The 23,330-nt window shown below is 44.9% G+C and overlaps 1 protein-coding gene across 3 annotated transcripts in view; it reads left to right on the forward strand.

Annotated features, from left to right (window-relative positions):
• BCL2 (BCL2 apoptosis regulator) overlaps positions 1-23,330 on the forward strand; it is a 233,309-nt gene that overhangs the window by 159,602 nt on the left and 50,377 nt on the right. For 2 of the 3 annotated variants that reach the window (XM_064578768.1, XM_045886590.3), the window contains one exon: positions 6,571-11,671. The exons of the other annotated variant lie outside the window; for it this stretch is intronic. In XM_064578768.1, the coding sequence (XP_064434838.1) occupies positions 6,571-6,637 (67 nt within the window). In that variant the 3' untranslated portion in view covers positions 6,638-11,671. Of the gene's footprint in view, positions 1-6,570; positions 11,672-23,330 lie in introns of those variants that run through there. 3 annotated transcript variants of the gene reach the window in all.

Raw genomic sequence — 23,330 nt, forward strand, 5'->3', positions numbered from 1 at the left:
AAGATTGCAGAGTCATCATCAGAGGGATGGTATATTTAAGACCATGAGAATGAAGGAGATTGGTCAAAGAGAGAAGATGGTCCAGACAGAAGCCCAGGGAGCACTGAGTACCTATCAGGGCAGACAGAGGTGCCCATGAAGGAGGCAGAGAAGACATTCTTCAGGATGCAAAGGTTTTCAGTGGGCTCTCCGTCCGTGTGCCAAAGCACTCAGTAGATGCAACCTGAGAATCATCCAGTGAATTTAGCCACAAGGATGGTGTGTTTTCAGAGGCACAATGGAGCAAGCAGCTGGGCTGAGTGAATTAAAATGTGGGTGAGAAGACAGCAAATGAGGGTGGGTTTAGTAGCTTGTCCAGGAGGACCAGGAGAAAGATTATGGTTAGGGTGGAACAGCATCAGCCTGGACATTTTGAGAAAATACGAATGTTTATATGCCAAGGAAAAAGAGAGAGAAGAAACAATGGAGTTGAAATTGTAGTTGAGAGCATGAACAATAGATGGAAGAACATTCTAGAAGCAAAGGGAAACAGTGGAACAAGGATACAGGGTGGAAAGGAGCAGAGAAGGACAGATAGCATTGTAATCAGTGGGTATGCCAGGACAGGAAGCTGTGGTGATTCTCACCCAACGGCCCCAATTTTCTCAGAGAAGAAGGGGCTAACATCAGTCGCTAAAAGGTGAGAACACTGGAGAAAAATGGTAGCTATTCAGAATGGCCATAGAAAGGAACAGAGAAAAGAGCTGACCCGGGGTAGAGTAAAGGAGTGCTGAGAGGCTTCGAGAACTCACTGAGTCTGGAGACCATGAGTTTAGAGCAGCACTGGGCTGCGTGGCTGGGCACCTACTTCAGCAACGCTTCAAGGCCAGATGAGGCTGCTGTGGGGTGGGGTCAGGGTTGGATGCAGAGGAAGGTCAGGGATGGGAGGAAGCAAGTTGAGGGAGGCAGGGAGGAGGCGCCCAGGGAGATAGGAGAACCAACTGCTGGCCAGTGTTCTGACCCATTAAGCGTAGGAGGCAAACCCAGTTTCTACTCTCTTCTGCCACCTCATATCTGCTTATCAGTGCATAACTGTAAGTAATTCACTGTGCCTGTCTAGGTTTCATTTGTCTCAAACTACTACAAAAAGGGCTGATGTCTTTACTGGGCATTGTTACACTGGTGGAGGTCTGACTGAACTTAACTTGGAGGTTCCTTCCAGCCCAAGCTTTTGCCGTTATTAGGGTTCACCTTTTTCTTTTCCTTCCCCAACCTTCAGATTTCACGAAGAAGGTGACCCACGGAGACAACATTATAAAGCCATGAAAAATAGAAAATATCAAAGACATTCTATAGCACTGTTCGATTTCCTGTTGGCACTATCTGATTTTCTTTTTACTTTCCTCTTACTGCTGACAGGATCTTCTGCTCTGTGCAGGATACAAAATGGCAGCATGCGTTGGTTTCATTTAATTCAAATGAGAGACATCATCTCTTACTGGATTGTATGCTTGTTGAGGGCCGGCTGGCTTTCCCCCTTAGGATCTCCCATGACTGTATAATGTCCATATCCACGGTCAGCTAGGAGACTGGAACGTAGCTGAATTTCTAATTTGTTTATATCCAACCAGGCCATGTTAAATTTTCCCAGTGTTCCCAGGAGATCTGCGAACCACCATGAGTCAGGGGCCTGACTTGGAAGACACTGGTTGAGCTGTTACCTAGTTCACTCAGAACTATGTTAGGCACATCTTTCGTTGTCAGTAAATATAGGGTACAATTTTTAATGGCTGAACGCCATTCCATTGTATCAATGTGCCATGAGTTTACCTAACCAATCATATTTTCAGACATTTCAGTCCTCTTCAGGTTTTAACTATTATAACCAACCTGTGCATTTTATTATTTTTTCAAGATAAATAATTAGGAGTGGAATTCCTAACAAAAGGATAATATTTTTAAAGCTTCTGGTATGCATTGCCAAATGCAAATACAATTTATCTTTACCTGGGAGTCCATCAATTGTGTAAGAATATCTGGGACTCCCACCCCCAACCCCCACCCCGTCCTTTTCAGGCGAGCTCGGTATTCTTTTCAGTTTTTGCCAATCTGACTCATTTGTTTTTTAATCTCATTTTATTTGGAATCAGGTTTAAGTGAAACTTCTTGAAGGGTACTTGGAGGGAAGAGGAAAATTTTGGAGAGCAAGCTGCCTCAAGGGAGAGGTGTGTGTGTGTGTGTGTGTGTGTATGAGACAGAGAGAAAGAGAATCAGGTGGGAGAGGTCCCACGACCAAACTGCAAGAAGGCTGAGGACACTTCTGCTGTCCGCCCTGCTTGGGAATCTTTGAGTATGATCTGCTTCTGTCCACACCTCCCTGGCTTACTTCCAACTCTGCAGCAAGGGTCTGGGGTCGGGGAGTCTGGCCATCCGCCTTGGTGGGCCAGCTCTGGATGGAACTCGGACTCAGACCATCTGTGGCCTCTGAATTTGGGGGAGAAGCCATCTGTGAAGGAGCACCCAGAGCCAGGGCACAGCCCGCCTCTTGTCTGAGGGGGGGTCAGCTGAAGGAGAAAGGCCGCTCACCTGGGAACCTGGCACGCACGTCCGGGAACCGGGCGACGCTCCTGCCCCCCCAGACGTGAGCCAGGGTTGCGGTGCCCTCCAAGTGTACAGACTGGGATTTTATCTGTATCACATGATGATGGCTCAGGTTTTCTTTTTCCCTCTTTGTTGCTTTTAATACATAAAATGAGCATATGTTTATTTAAAACAGCTTTCAAACTTAAACAAATAATGACAGACTGTTCAAACAGACTTCGGAAATCGCCCTAATCAGGATGTTTGAAAAAGCAAGAAGACGCTCTATGAAAGGAGCTTTTAGGACCTCCAGTCCCGAAACAACAGGGTCTGCTTTGCACTTTGCAGTTGTGGATGGGCAAGGCCTGGGGGCCGGATTCAGTCTTGGGGTGGGGGGTCAAATGATGCCCCTGAGCTCTACCACCTGATCTAGTAATTTCTGAGGAAGTAGAGATGGGCAGTGTGTTATCGATTCCCGTCTTTGACCAGAACATGTCACATGTATATTTGTACATTTTAACTCATAACTTCTATAGCAATGACCAGGCAGCTTCAGAACCAAAAGCGGACTCCTTCAGGGGAGCTCCTGTGAAAGAGCAAACTAAGTAGGCCCTCTGGAGGGCAGGGCAGGTGTAGGAGGGATGGAGCAGATTTGCAAGAGGGCAGACCAGCGGAAAAAGTTAATACATGCACTAGTTCACGTTCGAGGCCAAGTTTACAAAGGGCTTTGAGTCGCTTGTGTTAATCTTCACAGCAGCCAATTTTATAGGTGAAATACATGAGGCTCGGGGTTGGATAATTCGTTTAAGATCAGAATGAATAAAATGTCAAAACTGGGATTTCACCCAGACCTCCTTCCCCAAGTCGAGAGCCGTCCCCAGACCCCTGGGGCTGTATCAGCAACTCTGTGCTCATTCTTTGGGTCAGGAGATGCTACTTTAGCTCATCTCACTCTAGAAATGATGTTTTTTCTTTATAGTGCACACCAGAAACGGCCCATTAGGTCCATCAGGAGCACAGTTATTTACGTGAGGGGATGGATGGTGGTCGGGAGAGGGAATCGTTCAGCCCCAGAGAGGTAGGGATATTTGGAGAGGCATTTCTTCTGGCCCCTGGTATCGGTGTCGTGCCCCAGGCGACCAGGGAGAAAATGCCAGCCCCAGTTTGTCCCCGCTTCCCCCACTTTCTCAGGATGGCTCCATGGCCAGAAAGTTCAGATGGCAAGGGGCTGAGTCCGTTTCCCGTTCTGCCACGGAAAACCCCATTGGTACTAAAGGAAGGCAGGACCAGACCATCCACCCTCTCAGTGTCGAGCCACGTTGCATACGGCACAGGGCTTGGGTCCTAAAGGGTTCCGGGCATGGGCTGCTGTGGGATGTTCCGGCCTGCCCATCCCTCGGAGAGAGCAGCCTGGAACGGTGGGCTATTAGCTGTTTGCAGCTGTGTCTGTGGGATCCTGGGATGCACTTTACAAGAAGCAGAGTTTCTCCTGCTCATAAATCTGTCCTGACCCCTTCCTGCCCCATTTATCCCTGATTATATATAGGGAAGGTATGTTCCTTGACAAGCAATCCGGACTGTTACCTCAGCTTTGTGCTGAGAACACTACACACATATTTCATTTCTGTCTATTGCCTTGCTTTCCTAAGGCTCAAATTTAGAAAATGTCAACAATAGATTAAAAAAAGAAGAAACCACTTGCGCCCTCTCCTGGTAAAGGTTAATGTAGTGCGTCTGCAAGCCCAGGGCACCCACTTGCTGGGGAGCAGTTACTTGTCCAGGCTAACTCACTCATCTTGTGTTAATCTGAGCAAAGCCCTTGACACATGAGATGGACCATTAGGTTTTCTGTGGTCCGTGATCAGACCTTTCTCCTAAACCTTTCTTCACACGGTTTCTCAGCCTCAGCTCTTTTGGCACTTTGGGCTGGGGACTATCCTGTGCGCTGTGGAATATTGAACGGTGTCCCTGGCCTCTACCCATTACAGGCCAGCAGTACCCCTACCAAAAATGTTTCCAGACATTGCCAAGTGTCCCTGGGGCCAAGATTACCCCCAGTGAGAACCACTGCCCTAAACCCTTGTCTGACTTTTGTACAAAGTGTCACCGCTCAAGGGCAACCAGTGAGGGAGTGAGAATACCTCATCACAAACCTTTTGTGACAGGAGCAATTTTGATGACTGATCAGCTGGGTTCATTTCTAGGAATTTGTCCCCAGAAAGCAACTTAGCACGTGGACAGGAATTCATGCACAAAAATGTATCATAATATTATTTATGACAGCAAAAGTTTCAAAAAGATAAAGATTCAGTTAAATCGAGGACAGAATATATGAAATGGAATACTAGACAGTCATGAAAATGATTGTGTAGATCTATATTTAATAGCATAACAAGTTCCCCTAAAGATGCCTTGAACTCTCACCTTCAAGACGACTCCTGAGATTCCCAGAGGTTGTTACATATAGAAGGAATCATTTCAAACAGGCAGAGTAAGCATCTGGTGAAGCATTAGACCAAAGACAGAACTCAAACCAATGACTGAATTCAGAAACCTTTAAGCACCAATTGAACAGGCACTTAATAAGCGCCTACATGTACCAAAACCACGAACAGCACAGGAGAGACAAAGCTGATCCCTGGTCCCTCCGTGCAGCACTTGCCTTAAACAGAAAAAAACACTGGCCATTCTCAGAACCACCTCCACACAACAGTGCTACAGATGTGGGTGTGTTACCGTCTCGTGGGCTCTGACGCCGCGTTGTTGGGAGTGATGTGGAAACATGTCTTGTTCTCTGCATGTCTGAATAAATCATACCAAGCAAAAAGAATTTCATTTACTGGTTTATATATTCAGATATACATAGAGAGTTGTCCATCTACTCATTGGACCCAACAAATGTCCCCCAACAAATCTAAGAAACGAGCAATCAGTCCAGTCCAATTCAATCCAGTCTGAAACAATCCAAAGAACTTGGCCATGACTCCCATTGTAACCCCGCAGACCTGACTTCGAGGCAGCAATAGGAAAGGATGAGAGGAGCCATCTTCCTTCCTCGGGTCCCTGTGTGTCCAGTGACACGGAACTGACCATAAGTGACCACGTGCTTTGTGAAGTTCACAACTTGAGTTAAATGCAGGATTGTGGTCATCCAGCCTGGCCATTCCCGGAAGAGACCCCGAGACAACTTTTTTACCCAGGGAGAACCCTGTTGTTGACTTTCAGAGGCTAGGCATGCCACCAGGGGAGGCCACCCTGCTTGTGTGCACCGTACCAGCATCCTGGACCAACCAAGCACTCACAGAGCTGCTGTGAGCCATGGGAGGGCATCAGCGACTGAAGAACACTGGTTTGGAGCTGGGTTCGAACCCTGGCACTGCCATTGAAAAAACCTGTTTTTCCCCCCCAGGTTCCCCCCCCTCTACAGAACTGAAGCAAATAAAATGACTCCATAATATTGGTATGAAGAATAAATAAAATAATGCACTTGAGGCATTTATTACAAGTGCCTGGCATATAACAAGCATTCCATAAAGGAGCTTACCTGTACCTACTGTTTCTTATTATTTTTAGGAATGGCCATGCTAGCTAAAATTGCAAAGCCTAGCCTCCAGTAGTTTCTAGCTGCCTTTGCTGTTTTATTTTTCTCCTTAGCACTTAGCACTCTCTCGCACACTCTATGATACATTTATTTTGTTTACCATCTATGGCCCGCAACCAGATAAAAGCCCGGTGAAGTAGGAACTTTTAGTCTACTTCCCTCACTGCTGTGTTTTGTCTCTGCGGTACCTGGCCCATCAATAGGATCTCGACAAATACTTCTTGAATGAGAGTTAAAAAAAAAAAAAGTAGGTCCAAATCACTGCCCCAGAAGAGCGTTTTACTTTTCCCCATACTGGGCAGAAGACGCCCGGGTCCTCGGGCTGGATGCGACCCTCCCCGTAGGCTGGCATCCTGTGCTCTCTCTCTAATTCTCTTTCTTTTTCTCCCCCTCTCTCCCCTCCCCCGCAGGATGCCTTTGTGGAGCTGTATGGCCCCAGCATGCAGCCTCTGTTTGACTTCTCCTGGCTGTCTCTGAAGGCCCTTCTCAGTCTGGCCCTGGTGGGAGCTTGCATCACCCTGGGTGCCTACCTGGGCCACAAGTGAAGTCAGTAGGCCTGCCACAAACAAATATGCAAAAGGTTCACTAAAGCAGTAGAAATATATGCATCGCCAGTGATGATGTACCATGAAATGAAGCTGTGGTCTCTTAAACACAAAACACGAAACGAAACAAAAACAGCTTTTGGGCTCAGTGTCGAATCAGCTATTTACTGCCAAAGGGAAATACCATTTATTTTTTACATTATCAAGAAAAAAAAAAAAGATTTATTTATTTAAGACAGTCCCATCGAACCTCCTGTCTTTGGAAACCCTGCCACTAATTGCCAAGCCTACCTGTGCAGCTCCACCTGGATCTCCTGTGCCTATAAACACGGATTTGTTTTCCATGTTGTTGGCTGGACTGACCATCTGAAGAGCAAACAAACTGACTGACAAAGGACTGGACTGTTCCAGAAGCCAGGTGTCTGGCTGCTGGAGGTTAGGAAGAAGGTGTTCATTTTCCTTGCCTTTTTTTTTTTTTTTTTTTTTGCCCTGGGGGCTGCAATCTGAAGAGAGGGAAGGTGCTCGGTCGGAAGTCCACCCTTCCCTGGCCTGAAGAGCAGACACTTAGCATTTGGCTCACATGGTACATACCCGGTTGGAAGAAAGAAGAAAAAACCAAACCTGGGAAACTTCAGATGGACTTGGTGTCCACCAAGACTTCCACACCGAAGGACAGTGATGGGGAAAATGCCGTGAAACCATAGGAAAGTATTTTTTTAAGCTACCAATTGTGCCGAGAAGCATTCTAGCAATTTATCCAGTAGCATCCAGTACCTTAAAGCCCTGATGTGTATAATCAGACATTTTGGACACACTCTCCCCCAGATACTGGCTCTGTGTGTGAAACAGAATCCTCCAGAACGCGAGGAAGTGAACGTTTTGGTGACTTATCCAGAAGCATCAGGCCGCCACAAGTGCCTGCGTTTCCCTAGGAGGCCACGGTCTGGAGGCCCGCCTTGCCCCAGCTCGGAGGCCTGGTCCTGGCGACGGAGCCTGGGCACCCGCCGGCCTGCTCGGAGGGCTGCCAACAGAGCAGTGTGGCCCCCGAGCGTCTGGAAGCTGACCGAGGTCAGAAGGCCCCGTCGAGAAAGAACAGCCGTGGCCCTGGGCCCCCCGCTCGGGCCCTTTGCCTCGTGGAGCGGGGGACCTGGAAGCCAAGGCTCCTAAGACGTTGATCACTGTGGAGGGAAGGCGGCAGAGGCACCGCGCCTTTCCCTGCAGCGGGAGGTGGCGTCGGCGCCACCGGGAGGAAACCGAGGGAAGGACACGCGCGCAGCCTGGTTGCCGTGTGGCCGCGGCCCATGCGTGCTGGCTGCGCGGTCGGAAGCGAGGCTTGACATGACTTTTGGGGAAAGTCGGAAATCCTAAAGGAAGCGTTGAAATGAGGTGTCATGGATTAACTGACCTGTGTCTCTGGAATTATGATGTAAAACATTACCTTGTCATTGTAGTTTGGGATTTTTTTGGGGGGGGGGACCTGACCGGGGGGGGGGGAGGGAGGGGGGGAAGAGTTCCAGGTGTGGAATGTGGGAATTATCTGTACATCCTGGGGCATTAAAAAAGAAAAGCAAAAAAAAAAAAGTCAGTGGTGGAAACTCTAGAGAAGTAGTAAAGAAGTGAAATCTCCAGCGAATAAACTAGAAAATATTTTTTTCAAGTTTGGAGTCAGCTTTGAGACATTCATGGAATAACTGTGGCATTATTGCATTATATACCATTTATCTGTATTAACTTTGGAATGTACTATGTTCAATGTTTAATGCTGTGGTTGATCTTTTGAAAGCTGCTTTAAGAGAAAAAGATACATGCATCTCAGCATTTTTTTTTTTTAAGTTGTATTTAGTTATGGCCTCTACACTCTTCGTTAGCAAAAATTATCATTTTTCTATTTGGGATTTTTGTCTCAACTGTTTAAAAGCATTTCTGAGAAGGTGAGAGAAGCCCCGGGTCTCAGCGACCCGAAAACCCTGGAGCATGTTGGCCACTGGGGAGCTTTGCTTCAACCAACTTATGTGCATTTCCATGTCAACAAAATTGTTTATTGTGAAGGATGTATCTGTTGTCCCTTTGACCTTGTTCCTTGAAGGTTTACTAGTCCCTGGGCAAATCAGGATCTAACACATTATTTAGGATGACATACATGTTTGGTTAAACCCATGAGATTCATTCAGTTGAAAATCCAGACGGGAAATGACCAGGGGATTAAATACTGGCCATGACGGTTTGACCTTCAGAGGGTTGCTTTATGTGGTCTGTTTTGACAGAGACCCTTCTAGAGCACTCCTGCCCTCCTTCCACAGGGCCCTTTCCTTGGCTGTCCTTCAGATTCTTCCTGAAATGCAGTGGGGCCTGTGCCCCACCCTGAGAAAGCAGGAAACTGTGGTATGAAGCCAGACCTCCCTGGCAGGCCTCAGGGAATCGAATGATCAGACCTTTGAATGATTCTAATTTTTAAGCGAAATACTATTTTATGAAAGGTTTACATTGTCAAAAGCGATGAGTATGGAATATCAAGTCCTGTGCTGCTATCCTACCAAGATCATTTTAGTGGAGTCAGTTTGCAGTACACTCCAAGTGGCAAAATCCTCCAAGCTGCTTTAGAAGTAACAATGAAGAACACAGACATTTTTAATATAAAGCCTGTTCGTCTTTTTGTTGTTGTTTTTGTTTGTATTGTTCAAAGGCAGAGTATTCTAAAAATGTATATATATAAAAAAAGGTCAAGGGGGATAACTTCTGGCTGGTTTTCTTTTGCTGTGAGGTATTGTTCTCTGGTTTTAATGGTAAATGTGCCTGGCTGCCTAACCCCCCAAAACTGTACAGTATGGTGGCTTCACTTGCTCTAAGAGTAGTTGATGTTGCATTTTTCTTGTTCTAAAAAACATGTTAGAAGCAATGAACGTATATAAAAGCCTCAACTAGTCCTTTTTTCCTCCTTTCTTTAAATGTGTCAGTTACTTTGCTGTCAGACAACAGAGAAGCATTCCTACCAATTTTGTGTTGAGAAAGGATTCACACCTGCATTACTCTCAACATGGTGGATATGTGGGCCAAGGTCAGGGTTAAATAGAACACATACATTTTCCAAATTGGGGTCAAGGGCTCTAAAAGGAGCCAAAGGAGCAAAGGACCCAGGAGCCACCGCGGTCCGCCCAAGCTCTCACGGCAGGTTGAATGACAAATGACACGCTCCACAGGACACAGTTCATCTCTGAGTTTGCAGGCTGAAAATTCTTGTAAGTTTAAGATTTGAAGTAAAGTCACATTTCAAATTAAGGAAGCACTTTGCTATAGTTCAAGCAAACAAAACAAAACACACCCCCAACATCCTCTGCCCCAACCTACTTACCTCTGCATATTCAGATATGACCTTCCATTCAGATGTGACATGTGTTTCATTAGTAACTGTTTATTGTTTCTCATCCGAGGACCCAGGCCTGGCCCAATATGGGAAATTAAGATAAGTCAAGAGGAGTTATAATAATCAGGATTAAACGTAAATAAGTAGTCTACTCTACAATTAAACTTAGGCTAAAATGACTAATTTATAAATGTGAACTTCAGTGCTAATTTCAATTGTACTTTTAGGGCAGGGGCTGTTTTTATACTTTCTTATCACTTATAGTTAGTAATGTACACCTACTCTATCAGAAAAAAACAGGAAGGCCTTGAAATATAAGCCTGTCTAAGGAAATTAGGGAGTCCATTGAAATTCTATTCTGATCTTATTCTGTGGTGTCTTTTGCAGTCCAGACAAATGTGGTTACACACTTTTTAAGAAATACAATTCTACATTGTCAGGCTTATGAAGGTTCCAATCAGATCTTTATTGTTATTCAATTTGGATCTTTCAGGGATTTTTTTTTTTTTTTTAATTATTATGGGACAAAGGACATTTGTTGCTGGGATGGGAGGGAAGAAGAATTTTCAGAGGAGCAAAACATTCCCAAGACTGAATCAGGAGGTTTTCAGAATAGCCAGGACTGTGGGGTATGAAATGGAAGCAAGCGGGACGTTTACAAGGGTCAGTGTGATGCCTCTGTGAAGGACCTTCTGCAATAAATGAGAAATATCTTTAAGCTCTGCAGTATGCGTAGATACTAGAGACATCAGAATGTCAAAGTCCAGCTCTTTTTTTTTAAAGCTGTCTTTATTTTATTTTATTTTTTTTTAAGAGAGGGGGAGAGAAAGAGAGAATCTTAAGCAGGCTCCGTGCCCAGCCCAGAGCCTGATGCAGGGCTCAATCTCAGGACCCTGAGATCATGACGTGAGCTGAAATCAAGAGTTGGACGCTTAATCAACTGAGCCAGCCAGGCGCCCCCAGCTCTCTTTTAAACATTTACCATCAATGGTATGTATTTTAAGCCTGGATATGTCTAATGGCTATTTACACAATAAATTTTGCAGTTTTAACCAACAGGAGACTTAATAAAGACTTCTGGTTGGTAGGGACATCTGTTTCTAAATATTTATTATGCAGAATACAGAAAAAAAAATGTGTGAAACTGAATTAGGTAAGTGGTAATACAAGTCCCTTATCCTTACCCAAAGAATCACTCTGTTCATGACTGTGCTCTTAGGACAGACTTCGGACAACTATGAAATATGCATATCACTGGGCAAGAAGAAAACCAGTGGAGTATGAATGGTATTGTACCTATTCATAAGGACAACCCCAGAAAAATAAAGCCAGTATCCTATTGATGACAAGGTTGTTCACTATACCAGATGTTCTTAGGTGAAAACACTGCTCAGAGCTTGCATCCATTAGAACAAAAAGCAAGAATAGACTCAATGGTGACTCTAGCTTTCTTGTAATAGGTAATTTCTATTTATCTTGATGGGGGGAAGTGGAAGGGAATAATCCAGCACCATTCATTCCCAGTAAGAGGTGCATTTCCATTAAAATTATTTTTTATATTTAATAATTATCAAAATTTGTAACATATTTGTACATCTTTAACAATTGGGAAATAAGGATGCCTGGGTGGCTCAGTCAGTTAAGTATCTGCCTTCAGCTCAGGTCATGATCTCAGGGTCCTGGGATCGAGTCCCACATCAGGCTTTCTGCTCAGTGGGAGTCTGCTTCTCCCTCTCACTCTCTCTCTGTGCTCTCCCTCTCTCTCTCAAATAAATAAATAAAATCTTTAAAAAAGCCAAGTGGGTAATAATAATAATAATTGTCATAATTACTCAACCCAGGAACAAAAAAGTAAATCATAGACTTACTTTGGTGGTAGAAAATTATGAGCAGTTAATTAATTTTAAGCTTTTAGTTTTAAGAAGTATCAGCTTGTGGGAACACCTGGGTGGCTTAGTCAGTTAAGCATCTGACTCTTAATTTCAGCTCAGGTCATGATCTCACGGTCATGAGATTAAGGCCTGTGTCAGGCTCTGTGCTGGGCATGGAAACTGCTGAAGATTCTCTTTCCTTTCCCCTCTGCCCCTCTTCTCTCTCTTTCTCTTCCTCCCTCTCTCTAAAAAAAAAAAAAAGAAATATCACATTAGGATAAAATGGAGGGTAGAAATATGAATTTTGGAGAGAAAAGGAACAATGTAAAATTTCCAGGTGTCAAAAAAATAACTTGTCCCTGTATTTTTTCATGTAGATGATGCTGAGTATCAAATCATTACGGTATTTAGATTCCAATTCTCTAAATAAATTTATTTTTAAATGTCAACTGTTAAAATAACTTTTCAGACAAGCTTGTTGTAAATATTTGTCAAAATTCTATTTCAAATTGGCTTCAGGGGGCGCCTGGGTGGTTCAGTGGGTTAAGTGTCTGCCTTTGGCTCAGGTCATGGTCCCAGGGTCCTGGGATCAAGCCCCGCATCGGGCTCCCTGCTCTGCGGGAAGCCTGCTTCTCCCATTCCCGCTCCCCCTGCTTGTGTTCCCTCTCTCACTATGTCTCTGTCAAATAAATAAATAAAATCTTTAAAAAAAGAAAAAGTTCTTATTAAAAAAAAAAATTGGCTTCAAATCAGGGATTCTCTCTTGGAAGAGACCCCTAAAGCAAGAAATGTGCCATAACCAAAAAGCCAAAGTCTGATTGACCTGTTTTAAGTAGCTGAGTGGGGAACCCTAACTTCTCAGGATTTCATAATCCCATTAAAGTCTATCTGGAAATTACTCAAGCATTTTATCAAGAATCAGAATTACTTCGCAGAAGGGGTTGTACATTTCATCATACAAAAATGTTCTGCCATAGACCTTTTGGGGACAGTTTTCTTTCTCATACTATTAACAACGCATTGGAAATTAAATTCTTTGCAACTGTTTACATTTAAATTTTTAAAATTAAATGTCAACTTAAACATGTATGAGGGTGGAACTTGTCTTTAAAAAACTTCATTTAGTGGCACACCAGCAACTTGTCAGAAGACACCTCTCAGCACATCCTCTGGACTCTGCTGAGAGCTCCCTAGAGGAAACGGGGTGGGGAGAGAAGCAGAAGATACACTCCCTCCCTCCAGGACCCGGTAGGGTCTTTGTATTGAAGTAAATCTTTCTGTCAGCACCAAGGAAGTAGGTAAATGGATAATAATAATCGCAATCAGTACTCATTCCAGGAACAAAAAAATAATAACAATAAAGCCTTAAGGTCACAAAAACTCATTTAAATGCACTGGCTTACTTTTGTTGTAAAAAAGCGTAAGAGGCTAATCAATTTTAAATATATTCTTTTCGTTGCAAATTTATGTTAAAATTCCTTTTGTGGGGGGGGGGGGAGTTTGTTTTGCATTTAAAAACCCTGCAGTCTCATTGCCCACCTCCCCCTACTTACTTCTCTGTCTGTGTGTTCTTGGTTGCATGCTCCTCTACCATCCTTAATTCATGCTGCTGAAAGATCTGAGCCCACATCCAGAATGAAAGGCATGCCCCAAAGCAATCAGGCCCTGTTCTTTTCCTCTTTCTTTTCTTACCCCCTAGAGAAGAACTCTCTGAGTTGCCTTTAATTACAGCCTCCTTTTGGGGTCTCCCATAGTTCATCCCTGGACCCAGAGTGAGAATCTCTGAGAGGGCGTGTCAAAAACTCTGAAGAGCCTGAGATTTATTTTTTCCCTACTTGAAAGCCAGCAAGTTCGCCTGCCACCATTTAATGGATGCTGGTTGAAAACATGAGATTCCTGAGTCAGAGACAAAGGACAGAGTATTATTCACAGCCTTCGCGGTAGCCAAAATAATCAGCATTTTTTGAGCTTGGTCCCCAAGCCCCAATTCCCACAAGACTCTGTGAAAAGGACCAGAAGACATCTGCACACATAGTAGATTGTGATACAGGAGAGGAACTCTGAGTTTAGGAATTTAGGCAACTCAAATAATTTACAATGAGCAGTAAGCACATCTGCCCTTTGCTCTGGAAGAAGGCACGGTGTCTGTCTTTGCTATACAGACAGCCTCGGGAAGTCTGGAAGGAAGAGCGTTCAGTGCCTTGCTTGCAACATGAGCAGAAACATGAGAAACCCATGGTGAATCGTCTCCCAGCCGCAACACGGAAGAAGTCTACCCTTGCTGCAGGTCAGGCCCCTGAATGCAAATACAGCAAAATATACCTATGTCTCTGCATGGACACGCTCCATGTATCGTGACCTCCCTTTAGTAAGATTACACCAAATATGATCATGGTTCCTTAGCTAGGAGCTGACTTGATGCTGCTGATCATCAAAGATAACCTTGAATCTCTCTTTTCAGCTACCTGCTGTCCATGGTCAACTGGATATTTACCATCACCTCAAAACAACCAAATCTAATTTACAATTTAGTCCCAAGACTAGGTCTTTCCCTAGCTTCTCCTTTGCTATCAGTGGTATTATCATTTCCCAGTTTTCCACACTAAGCACCTTGGCGCATCATTCCCACTCAATGCTCTTTGGACGGGTTGATTAATGGATCCAGGCATCCAACAAATATTTGTGGAGCTCCACTCGAGGCACCGGTGCAGGGCCGGGCTCTAGGCTTTAGGAATGATTAAGATCCAGTCTTTAGCCTCAGGGAATCTCATTCTCATGTTTTGCCTATTTTTTTTTCTTTTTAAAAATATTTATCAAGTCCCATTTAATAGGCCTGTTGTTTTCTGGATGCATCTTTAGCATCGGTCAGGAGTAACTTGCTATTTACATGACTACATGTTGTCTTTCAAAATGGATTGTTAGGGGCGGGTTCCCACAGACAAACAATAAGCATTTCTCTTTTTCTAGCCAAGCCTTGGATCTTTCTCTGAAACAACTGGCTTCCATGCTTATGTAGCTATGGATTTTTCTCTGCATTCTTTCTGTGTTTTTCCAAAGTTTTGGGACCATTTAATCTCAGGCAGGCGGGCAAAGACTAAGTCAAACTTAGTGGAAAGTAGACCCAGACTGGCTTTGATCTTCCCTCCCAAGGGAAACATCACCTCCTATATCCATGTGGAACTCCTCAGCTGGGGAGGAAAAGAAAGAAAAGGAGGAATAAAATATTTATAGGAAAATTATTTCTCACAAGCAAGCAGTTGTTCTAAAAGCTTTTAGAAATGTAATTATTTTTCTTCTTCTTGGGCTTTTCTGTTTTTAATATGAAACACTTTCAAGTCCCCTGGTTCCATTTCCAGGAAGCAGTAATCCATTTTGCCTTGGGCGGGGTTTAGGAAAGAACTAGGTTGCAGAAATGAAAATGTTTCCTTTGAAATTGTCACATGGAACTCTTGCTGCTTCTTTAATGTCTTGCATAAGAAGGGCCCTGTTCCCGAGGGCACGGTGGACCAGCTGTCCTCTGGCCCTTTGCTGCAAGAGTCTCTGTCCTGTTTTACTCACAGCTGGACTCCTGGCCCCACTTACCCTCACCTACTAAGTGACTGTCTTATCCAAAGGGAAAACTTCTGGACCAGTGCTGTTCAGTAGGAATCAAATGCGAGCCACAGATGTGATTTTTCATTTTCTAGTAATGACATTAAAAATTAAAATAATACATGAAATTAATTTTAATAATATATTCTATTTAACGCAATATATCATGTCAACCTCTAATCCATACAAAAACTATTGAGGTCATTTCCATTCTTTTTTTATATGCAGTCTCTGAAATCCAGACTTATCTAAAAGAGTTCTTGGTTTTGAAACATTTGCTGTCAGTTAAAAGGGGAAACTAGATTGCACTGTATTCGATGAAAGTATTGCAAGCCCTGCTGGTGAGCTTTGAATGCTTGGTGTCTGGGCCTGAATTCTGGCTTACTAAAAGCATAAGCTCGGGTAAAGCATTCTGCCTCTTTGAGTCTTAAGTTTCTCCTCCACTCAGCAGGGTGTATCCTTTGTTCTACCATGTCCTACCAGCCTCCTGGGACAGTGGGGAAGGGAGATCAAAATGGTGGACGTGAGCGGTAGTGATGGCATGTGAAATGGAAAATAACTATTTATTATTCCAAACCATTAAAAGCTATGCAGCCACAGAAAACAATAAACCCCCAATATCTACAAAGACAGAGTAGCCATTTAAATAAAAAACTGGAAAAAAAGTTAAGAAACTGAGTCAAAGAAGCAAATTCCTGTGATTAACCCCAGTGTCAACAATTTTCTTAATCATTACCAAACCTTGACTTTTCATTTTTATTTACACAAACACACACAGACACACACACACACACACACGATGATAAATGACCCCCAGGATAATAATCAATTCTGTCCTTGGACCCAGGTACACATCCTGAGAATCCATCTTGATAATGCCTAGCTATAAACTTAGTAACAATCTTGACAATGATACTGCAGAGCACATTGCACATGGACCTTATTTTTAAAGACCAACAATTTGAGGGGTCTATAGAGAGTTCCTGCAGTATCTCTACCCCATAACCGTTACCTGGATATTTCCTTGCCCTGATAGCTTTTAGATTAGTAACATTAGCTTCTAACATTCCCTATGACACCACTTAAAACCTACCTTCTCATTGTTTTCTTTAAAATGAGAGCTGTGTGCAAGGGGACTGGGAAAATATGTTGTCTTCATTCCTAAATTGTTCTCTCCCAAGTGTTACTTAAAAATAAAATTCCAATTTTGGACTTTTCCCATTTCCCTTCACTAATTACTTCTTTTCTATTCCACCCAATGGTACCATAACTAATTCAAGTTCAAACAGAACTTAGTCACTCTTTCATCACACCTACCTCCTACTCCTGGAGAAGCCGTGTATAGTCCACAAAGACAGAAACCGAGAAGGGTCTTGGGCTTCATGAGGCCACAGTTGTCACGCTGAGCCAACCACACGTGACCAGTTTGCCCTTGTCCGGGAGCATAGAGCGTGTTCTCACCCGAAAATCCACACTTGCCAGTCATATGATGTGTGGAGATAAACAAAGACCAACCAAATGAGAACAAGCAAAGGCTATTTATTCAGAACCCACTATATATAGCAAGGAAGTCAGCCATCATCACTTGCATTTGGCAGAGACTCAAAGGCAGGCAGAGGGAAAGCTTTACAGTGAAAAAAAGGAAGGCTTTGGGTATGCCCCTGTTGGAGGCTGTTGGCATGGGGAAGCCATAGGAGGGCCAGCTAGAAGTGAGCATTCTGTGTGATCATTTGGGGAGCATATTTGGCTTTCTCTGGCCCGTCCTAAGTTGGAGGTGGGGTCAAAGATCAGGGAAGCTGACAGTTACTAATCAGGTCCTTGCCACCTGGGGCCAATTGTTTGGAGGTTATTGTTTCCTGGATTGTTACTACAGACAGAAGTCTGACTTCCTACAGCATGATATATAGAGAACAAGCCAACTTTCTGGTCTGGTTACTCTATGGGCTGGTTCCCTGGGCTGGTTGCTGTAGATTGGGGGTCAAAGTTCAATGTTTATATGTGGTCTGGCCATTGTCCATTCAGATATTCAGTCTCTTGATGCAAAACAAAGCATCTACGAGGGGACCAACACGAGTGATCAGGACATGATCAAATGAGGTTGCCAGAGTCATCCAACACCCAGGCAGCAGCCCAGCCATTTGTTAATGACGTCCTCTGAGTCCTTACCCTCTTCACAGCCACACAGCGTGGTGACATTTTCCAGTCTCCCCTGCCACCTCATCCAAAGAGTGTCTCCAGTGCACTTGTGGTCCCTTCCACACCACTGCGGACATGGCTGTGCGGGGCTGGAATGCAGGACTTCGGTCTGATGTCCGTGTGACAGCTTACCCAGAGGGGACCCTGGGGTTCCAAAGCTTTTTGAGGTAAAGGACTTACAAGTATCTCCTTGGGTTCAGCAATTCTAAAATGCCTTGCCATAGTTTCTTTGGAAGAGCTGTACCTACTTCCAACTGCCCCAAGTTGTCTTTAGGACAGTGTAGTGGATGGGATTTAAGATAGACTTGGCGGGCGCCTGGGTGGCTCAGTCAAGTGTCTGCCTTCGGCTCAGGTCATGATCTCGGGGTCCTGGGATCGAGCCCCGTATCGGGCTCCCTGCTCAGCAGGGAGTCTGCTTCTCCCTCTCCCTCTGCTGCTCCCCACTGCCCGCTAGTGCTCTCTCTCGCTCTCTGTCTGTCTGTCTCTCAAATAAATAAATAAAATCTTTAAAAAAAAAGATAAGATAGGGCGCCTGGGTGGCTCAGATGGTTAAGCGTCTGCCTTCGGCTCAGGTCATGATCCCAGCGTCCTGGGATCGAGTCCCGCATCGGGCTCCCTGCTCCTTGGGAGCCTGCTTCTCCCTCTGCCTCTCTCGCTCTCTCTGTCTCTCGTGAATAAATAAATAAAATCCTTAAAAAAAAAAAAAAAAGATAAGATAGGCTGGGATCCAATCCTGGCTGTGATAATATAATTTTAAAAACTCATGAAAAAACCACCCAACATTTACTGGGTTGATACAAGTGCTTTAGATACACTGCCTCCTATGACGTGGGTACCATTAGTGTTGAATTTTATAGGTCCCACCGGGCAAAATCAAGGTGTCGTCAGAGCTGTGCTCCTTCTGGAGGCTCCGGGGAGACTCTGTTTCCCTCTCTTTCCCAGCTTCTAGAGGCACCCACGTCCCTGGGCTCATGGCCCCTCCCTCACCTCGCCCCAGCCTCTGCTTCCTTCAGCACCTCTCACTCTTGCTTTGGCGCTCCTGGGTCCCTTCCATAGAACCTGTGAGGACGGAGCCCACCCAGACGTCCAGGAGAGTCTCTGCATCTCAAGATCATCTGCAAAGTCCACTGTACTGTGTAAGGTGATGGCGTCACATTCTAATCCGGAGATTAGGATGGGCACATCTTTGGGGGGCCATTATTCAGCTTACCACAGTAGATAAACTGAGGCTCAGAGAGGTTAATTCATCTTCACAAAGCCTCGTAGCTCATGGTAGCGGAGCTCAGGTTTGAGTTTTCCACCTACATCAGACTTCCCTTTCTGAGTTCACTGGCAATGCCCTGGGGGCCAAACTCAGCGCCTTGTCACATGTGCAAACCATGACCTTCCCCTCTGCACGTGCCCAGGCATGATGGCCCATCGCCACCAGCCAGAACAGTCAGCTTTTTGGCCATCCACACCTCTTGGTCCAGAAGCTCCAATGTCCAGGAAGACCATCGTCTGTGGGGACAAAGTCTAGCGGCCGGAGAGGCCCCTCCTTAAAGCTCAGCCTCTGTTTCCACAGCCACAGCCCAGCAGTTTGCTCTGGTTTCTGTTCCTCTTGCTTCCTGTGCATCCTCCGTGCACCACCTCACTTCCACTCTGACCCCCTTAAAGTTCTTCCCTAGCTCTGTCGTCTGAGCTGAGCACATGGGGATCACCCAGGGATAATGCCTACCTCTCTCCGTTTCCTCTTGGTAACAGGTCAGGGGTTAGGAAGAATCTCTGGTTTAGCCAATAATTATTTCCAAGAAATGCAGACACACCAGCCCCTGGCTAGTGAGGGCACCGTGGACCAGCGGCCCTGTTCTGGGCACCAGCACAGCCCCTCTCCAGGGTGAGTCCAGGCAGGAGGGGGGACTCACCTTGGGAGGAGGAAGATACTCTGGGCACTGCCACAAAGGCCTGACCTTCTGCCCCACCTTAACCCTCCCTCTTGACTATAAGAAAACTCAGGAAGCCCTTGCTCAGCCAAACAGGGCAGAATTACAAAAGATAGCAGAATACCGCTCTTGTGTGTGCTCGTTCTCAGACCTTCTGGGCTCTGGCCCTTACTTGCCAGACCTGTCGTATTGAATGGATACTCCATGCCCCGTGTGGTCTTCATGTCACTGTGCCAAGAGGGGATGCTCTGCTGCTTTCTTTTGTATTTCTTTATTGCATATGGATGGACAAGGGCTTGGAAGAATGAAAGGAGAGTTATTCTTTATAAAGAGGAAATTAATAAAGACCACAGTGAGCCCAGATTGTTTTATCTTCTCTATACCATGGTTCGTTCGACTGTTAGAATAATTGCAGATCAATTGCACTTAATTAATAACTTAAAACTACTGCCCAGAATTCCCTTTGACCTCCACTTGGGCCAAGGGTATACAAGGAAGCCTAGTGGGAAAGGTGGCTCTCACAGGAAGTTTCTGGGCCTCTCTTTTGGGGGAAATTTTTCAAGAGTCCCCGAGTCCTGAATTCCCGGTCTTTAATGCTCTGTGGCTCTTCGTATTTGTTTTCTGCAGCTGAGCAAGGCCTAAGCCCTCCCACCCGCGATGAATTCTGGCCCCCAGTGAGATCTTGCATGAAGCACCGTATAAATCCTGGATGCGGCTGAGTGAGGGAGACATTTATTGTCTGTCTTGGCTCTCAGGGGCTAAGTGTTTTCATGGCGACATGTGTAGTCAGCCTGTACTGTCCTCCCAGCCTGAGTCCGACCAATGCTAGGTCCTGTGACTCCAGTGCTCAGCTCACCTGGTGGTGATTGATTCCAGTTTCCTGTGATTGAGTCCCGTTTCCCAAGTGTCTTTAGGAGCATAAACAATTATTATGAGCACAATCCAGGATAAGGAAAAAATATAGCCAGTTTTCTCCAGAAATTATTCCAGTCTTCCTCTTTCTTTTGAAATTCACAGGTCACTAGAAACTGGAAAATAACTCAAACATGGTTGACTATACCATGTCGGGCATCCCCCAAAAGAATCAGTGTTTTTATACTTCAAGACCATTGTTATGCTAGATTATTTCACTTGCAAAAATCAAATATACATTCAATATAGATAATTGCTTTCAAAAATAAAGTTTAAGATAAAGGACATCTGAAAGGATTCCAAGACAGCCAAGAAATATGTTTTCATAAATCCCTGGCGATCCTTGGAAAGGTCATTTACCTTTATGGGTCTTATTTTCTTAAAATTCAACAAAAGTGAAGGTCTCGGCTGGGTAACATCCGAGACAGTGCAATTCAAAAGAACTTTCCACGATGATGGAAACGTTCTGCATGTGCGCCGCCGGATAGAGTCACCACCGTGAGCATTTGAAACGTGGCTAGTGTGGCAGAAGAACTCAATCTTAAAGTTAATGTTATTTAATTTAAATTTAAGTTGTCCCATGTGGCACGTGGCTCGTATTGGACAGGGCAGCTATCAGGAAAATTAAAAGGGAAGTCAAGGCTGATGTTCTAGGCCTTGGGTCTACAGTTAGCCTACTCCGACTATGGAGACCCATTCCTCTGCTCCAAGCATGCTCTCTACACTTGTAGCTGGCTGAGGGAGGGAAGAGTGTAGGGCCCAGGAAAGCACATGCCTGCCTTATGATCAGCAGGACCACTTCCAATTCCGAGGAGAGAGAGAGGGACCCGGTGAGCACTTCCAAATACAAGCCACTAGCGGCATGGCATCCGAGGAGAAAGAACAGAACAACGTCTTCTAGGATTCCTTTGGCCTTTCCTGGATGTCTTGGGTTTTTGGAGAGAAAGTGGGAACTTTGTCTAGTTGGGTAAGAGAGCTGGCTCCCTGCCACCAATCAATCAGAAAGCTTTTAAGATGGGAGTCTATGAAAAATGTATAAAATACACACCCCCGAAAATAAATCAAACACAGTGAAGTTTTCAGCTTAGAAGCACTCCTGAGGGCCGGAGACTAGGTTCTCACAACTTAAAAACTTCGTTAAGACCTCATTCCTTGTTGAGCTCAAATCCACCTCTCCTAAGGCATCAGTGAGGTCCATCAAGGTATTTCCCCTTTTTGGGGTGGGGGAGGATCTGAAATGTGGTACTTTTCTACCCTCCCCCAGAGCTCATTTACTCCCTGAAAGAAACAAAAGCAAGGGACACACTCATTTGTGCCATTGTGTTTGGTACAATCACTGGCCTTTAAATCGCTACATTAAAAACTGTTTCCAGGGCCCCATGGAGCTAGGCGATTATGTTTAATATAACCTTCTGGGTTTTGGTTTCATGCAGACCAACAAAGAATATGGAAACATGTAATTCCATACTGCCCAAAGTACTTCTGCAGCCTTGAATCTCAATTAAAATGTTTGTTTACTTATCTGCTAATCTCATTATTTTTTCTAAATCCGCGCTCAGTGAACGAGAGTTCAGAACCTGAAGTTCAGCCATTTCTGCAATATGACTAAATTGGAAACCTGGAGAGAGTTCTATTCAGCTGGGGAGAGAAATACATAAACCCCCACATGAATGACTTGGAGTGTCCTTTAACTTTCCCGAACAGAAAGCCATTTGCTATGGAGAAGGTATGTGCACAAAGGAGTAACTTTTTAGAAATTTACCAGCGATTTTATCGTGGTAAATTGAGCCACGATCCCTATGAGAATACTTGCTATTATTGCTAGAAATGCATAGAGCCTGTATTTATTTTCAGAGGGGTTTGGTATCATTTTTATTAGTTGCTCTTCACGAAAAGCAAAACAGAAACCACCCCAAACCTCTGAGAGGTAGATCAGATTTTATCTGTCTCTCTCTCTTTTTTTTCTTTCCAAATGAGGAAACCACACAAAGTGTTTTGCCCTGGGGTCAGCTAGCCCATTGGTGGCTGGACTGGGGTTAGAAGTCCTGGTCCCTGGACTCCCAAGCTGCGAATCGTCCCTGGAGCTGATCCTCCCATCCCCAGTGGGGACACGCCTCGGGGTGCTGTGCAGGCCGGGAGCTATGCCAACAGACAGGTCCTCCTCCCTAAATAGTCCCCATTTCACCATGTCAAGTCCCCGAGGGCTGTGAACTACCTCACCTGGGAGACCTTCTCAAGTGGTTCTTTTGCTTCCTTTGTAACTAACACCACCTGGATGGAGTCCAAGATCCTTCCTGTTCTGAATTCTCTTCTATAGCAAATAAGTCACATTATTAGTTTTACTATGATCTGGCTATAACCCCCATGCTGTTCTAAAGTCCCTGTTGGTTGTCTTTCCCCAAGGCAGGGTGTTATTCTGACAGAGCGTGGCTCTCTCCAGGTGTGGTGGAGGGCTGGGGAGAGCACTTCCCAGGCTTGGCACTGAATGGCTGAGCAGGGGCAAGGTCATCCCCATCCTCAGGAAGGCTAGAGGAGGGCCACTGTCCAGGGGAGCCCACTTCTGCTTGCAGACCAGACACAGGGCAGCAAACGCATTGCCCCACAACTCCCCTCAGCGGCAGACTCAAGAGAAGAGATCCTGGCTTCTGGAAGAGGACAAAGCAAGATAACGAACACAAAACAAAGAAGTAAACTTCATAGGTCCGTGAAACGAGAGCCTAGGCTCTGCATCCATGTTTCCAGGTTAGCATATTACTCACATTTCCCATGGTT

Source organism: Mirounga angustirostris, unplaced genomic scaffold, assembly GCF_029215605.1.
Source record: "Mirounga angustirostris isolate CCGP_5_RB_7025 unplaced genomic scaffold, mMirAng1.0.hap1 SCAF_14, whole genome shotgun sequence".
In the NCBI taxonomy this organism is placed as follows: domain Eukaryota; kingdom Metazoa; phylum Chordata; class Mammalia; order Carnivora; family Phocidae; genus Mirounga; species Mirounga angustirostris.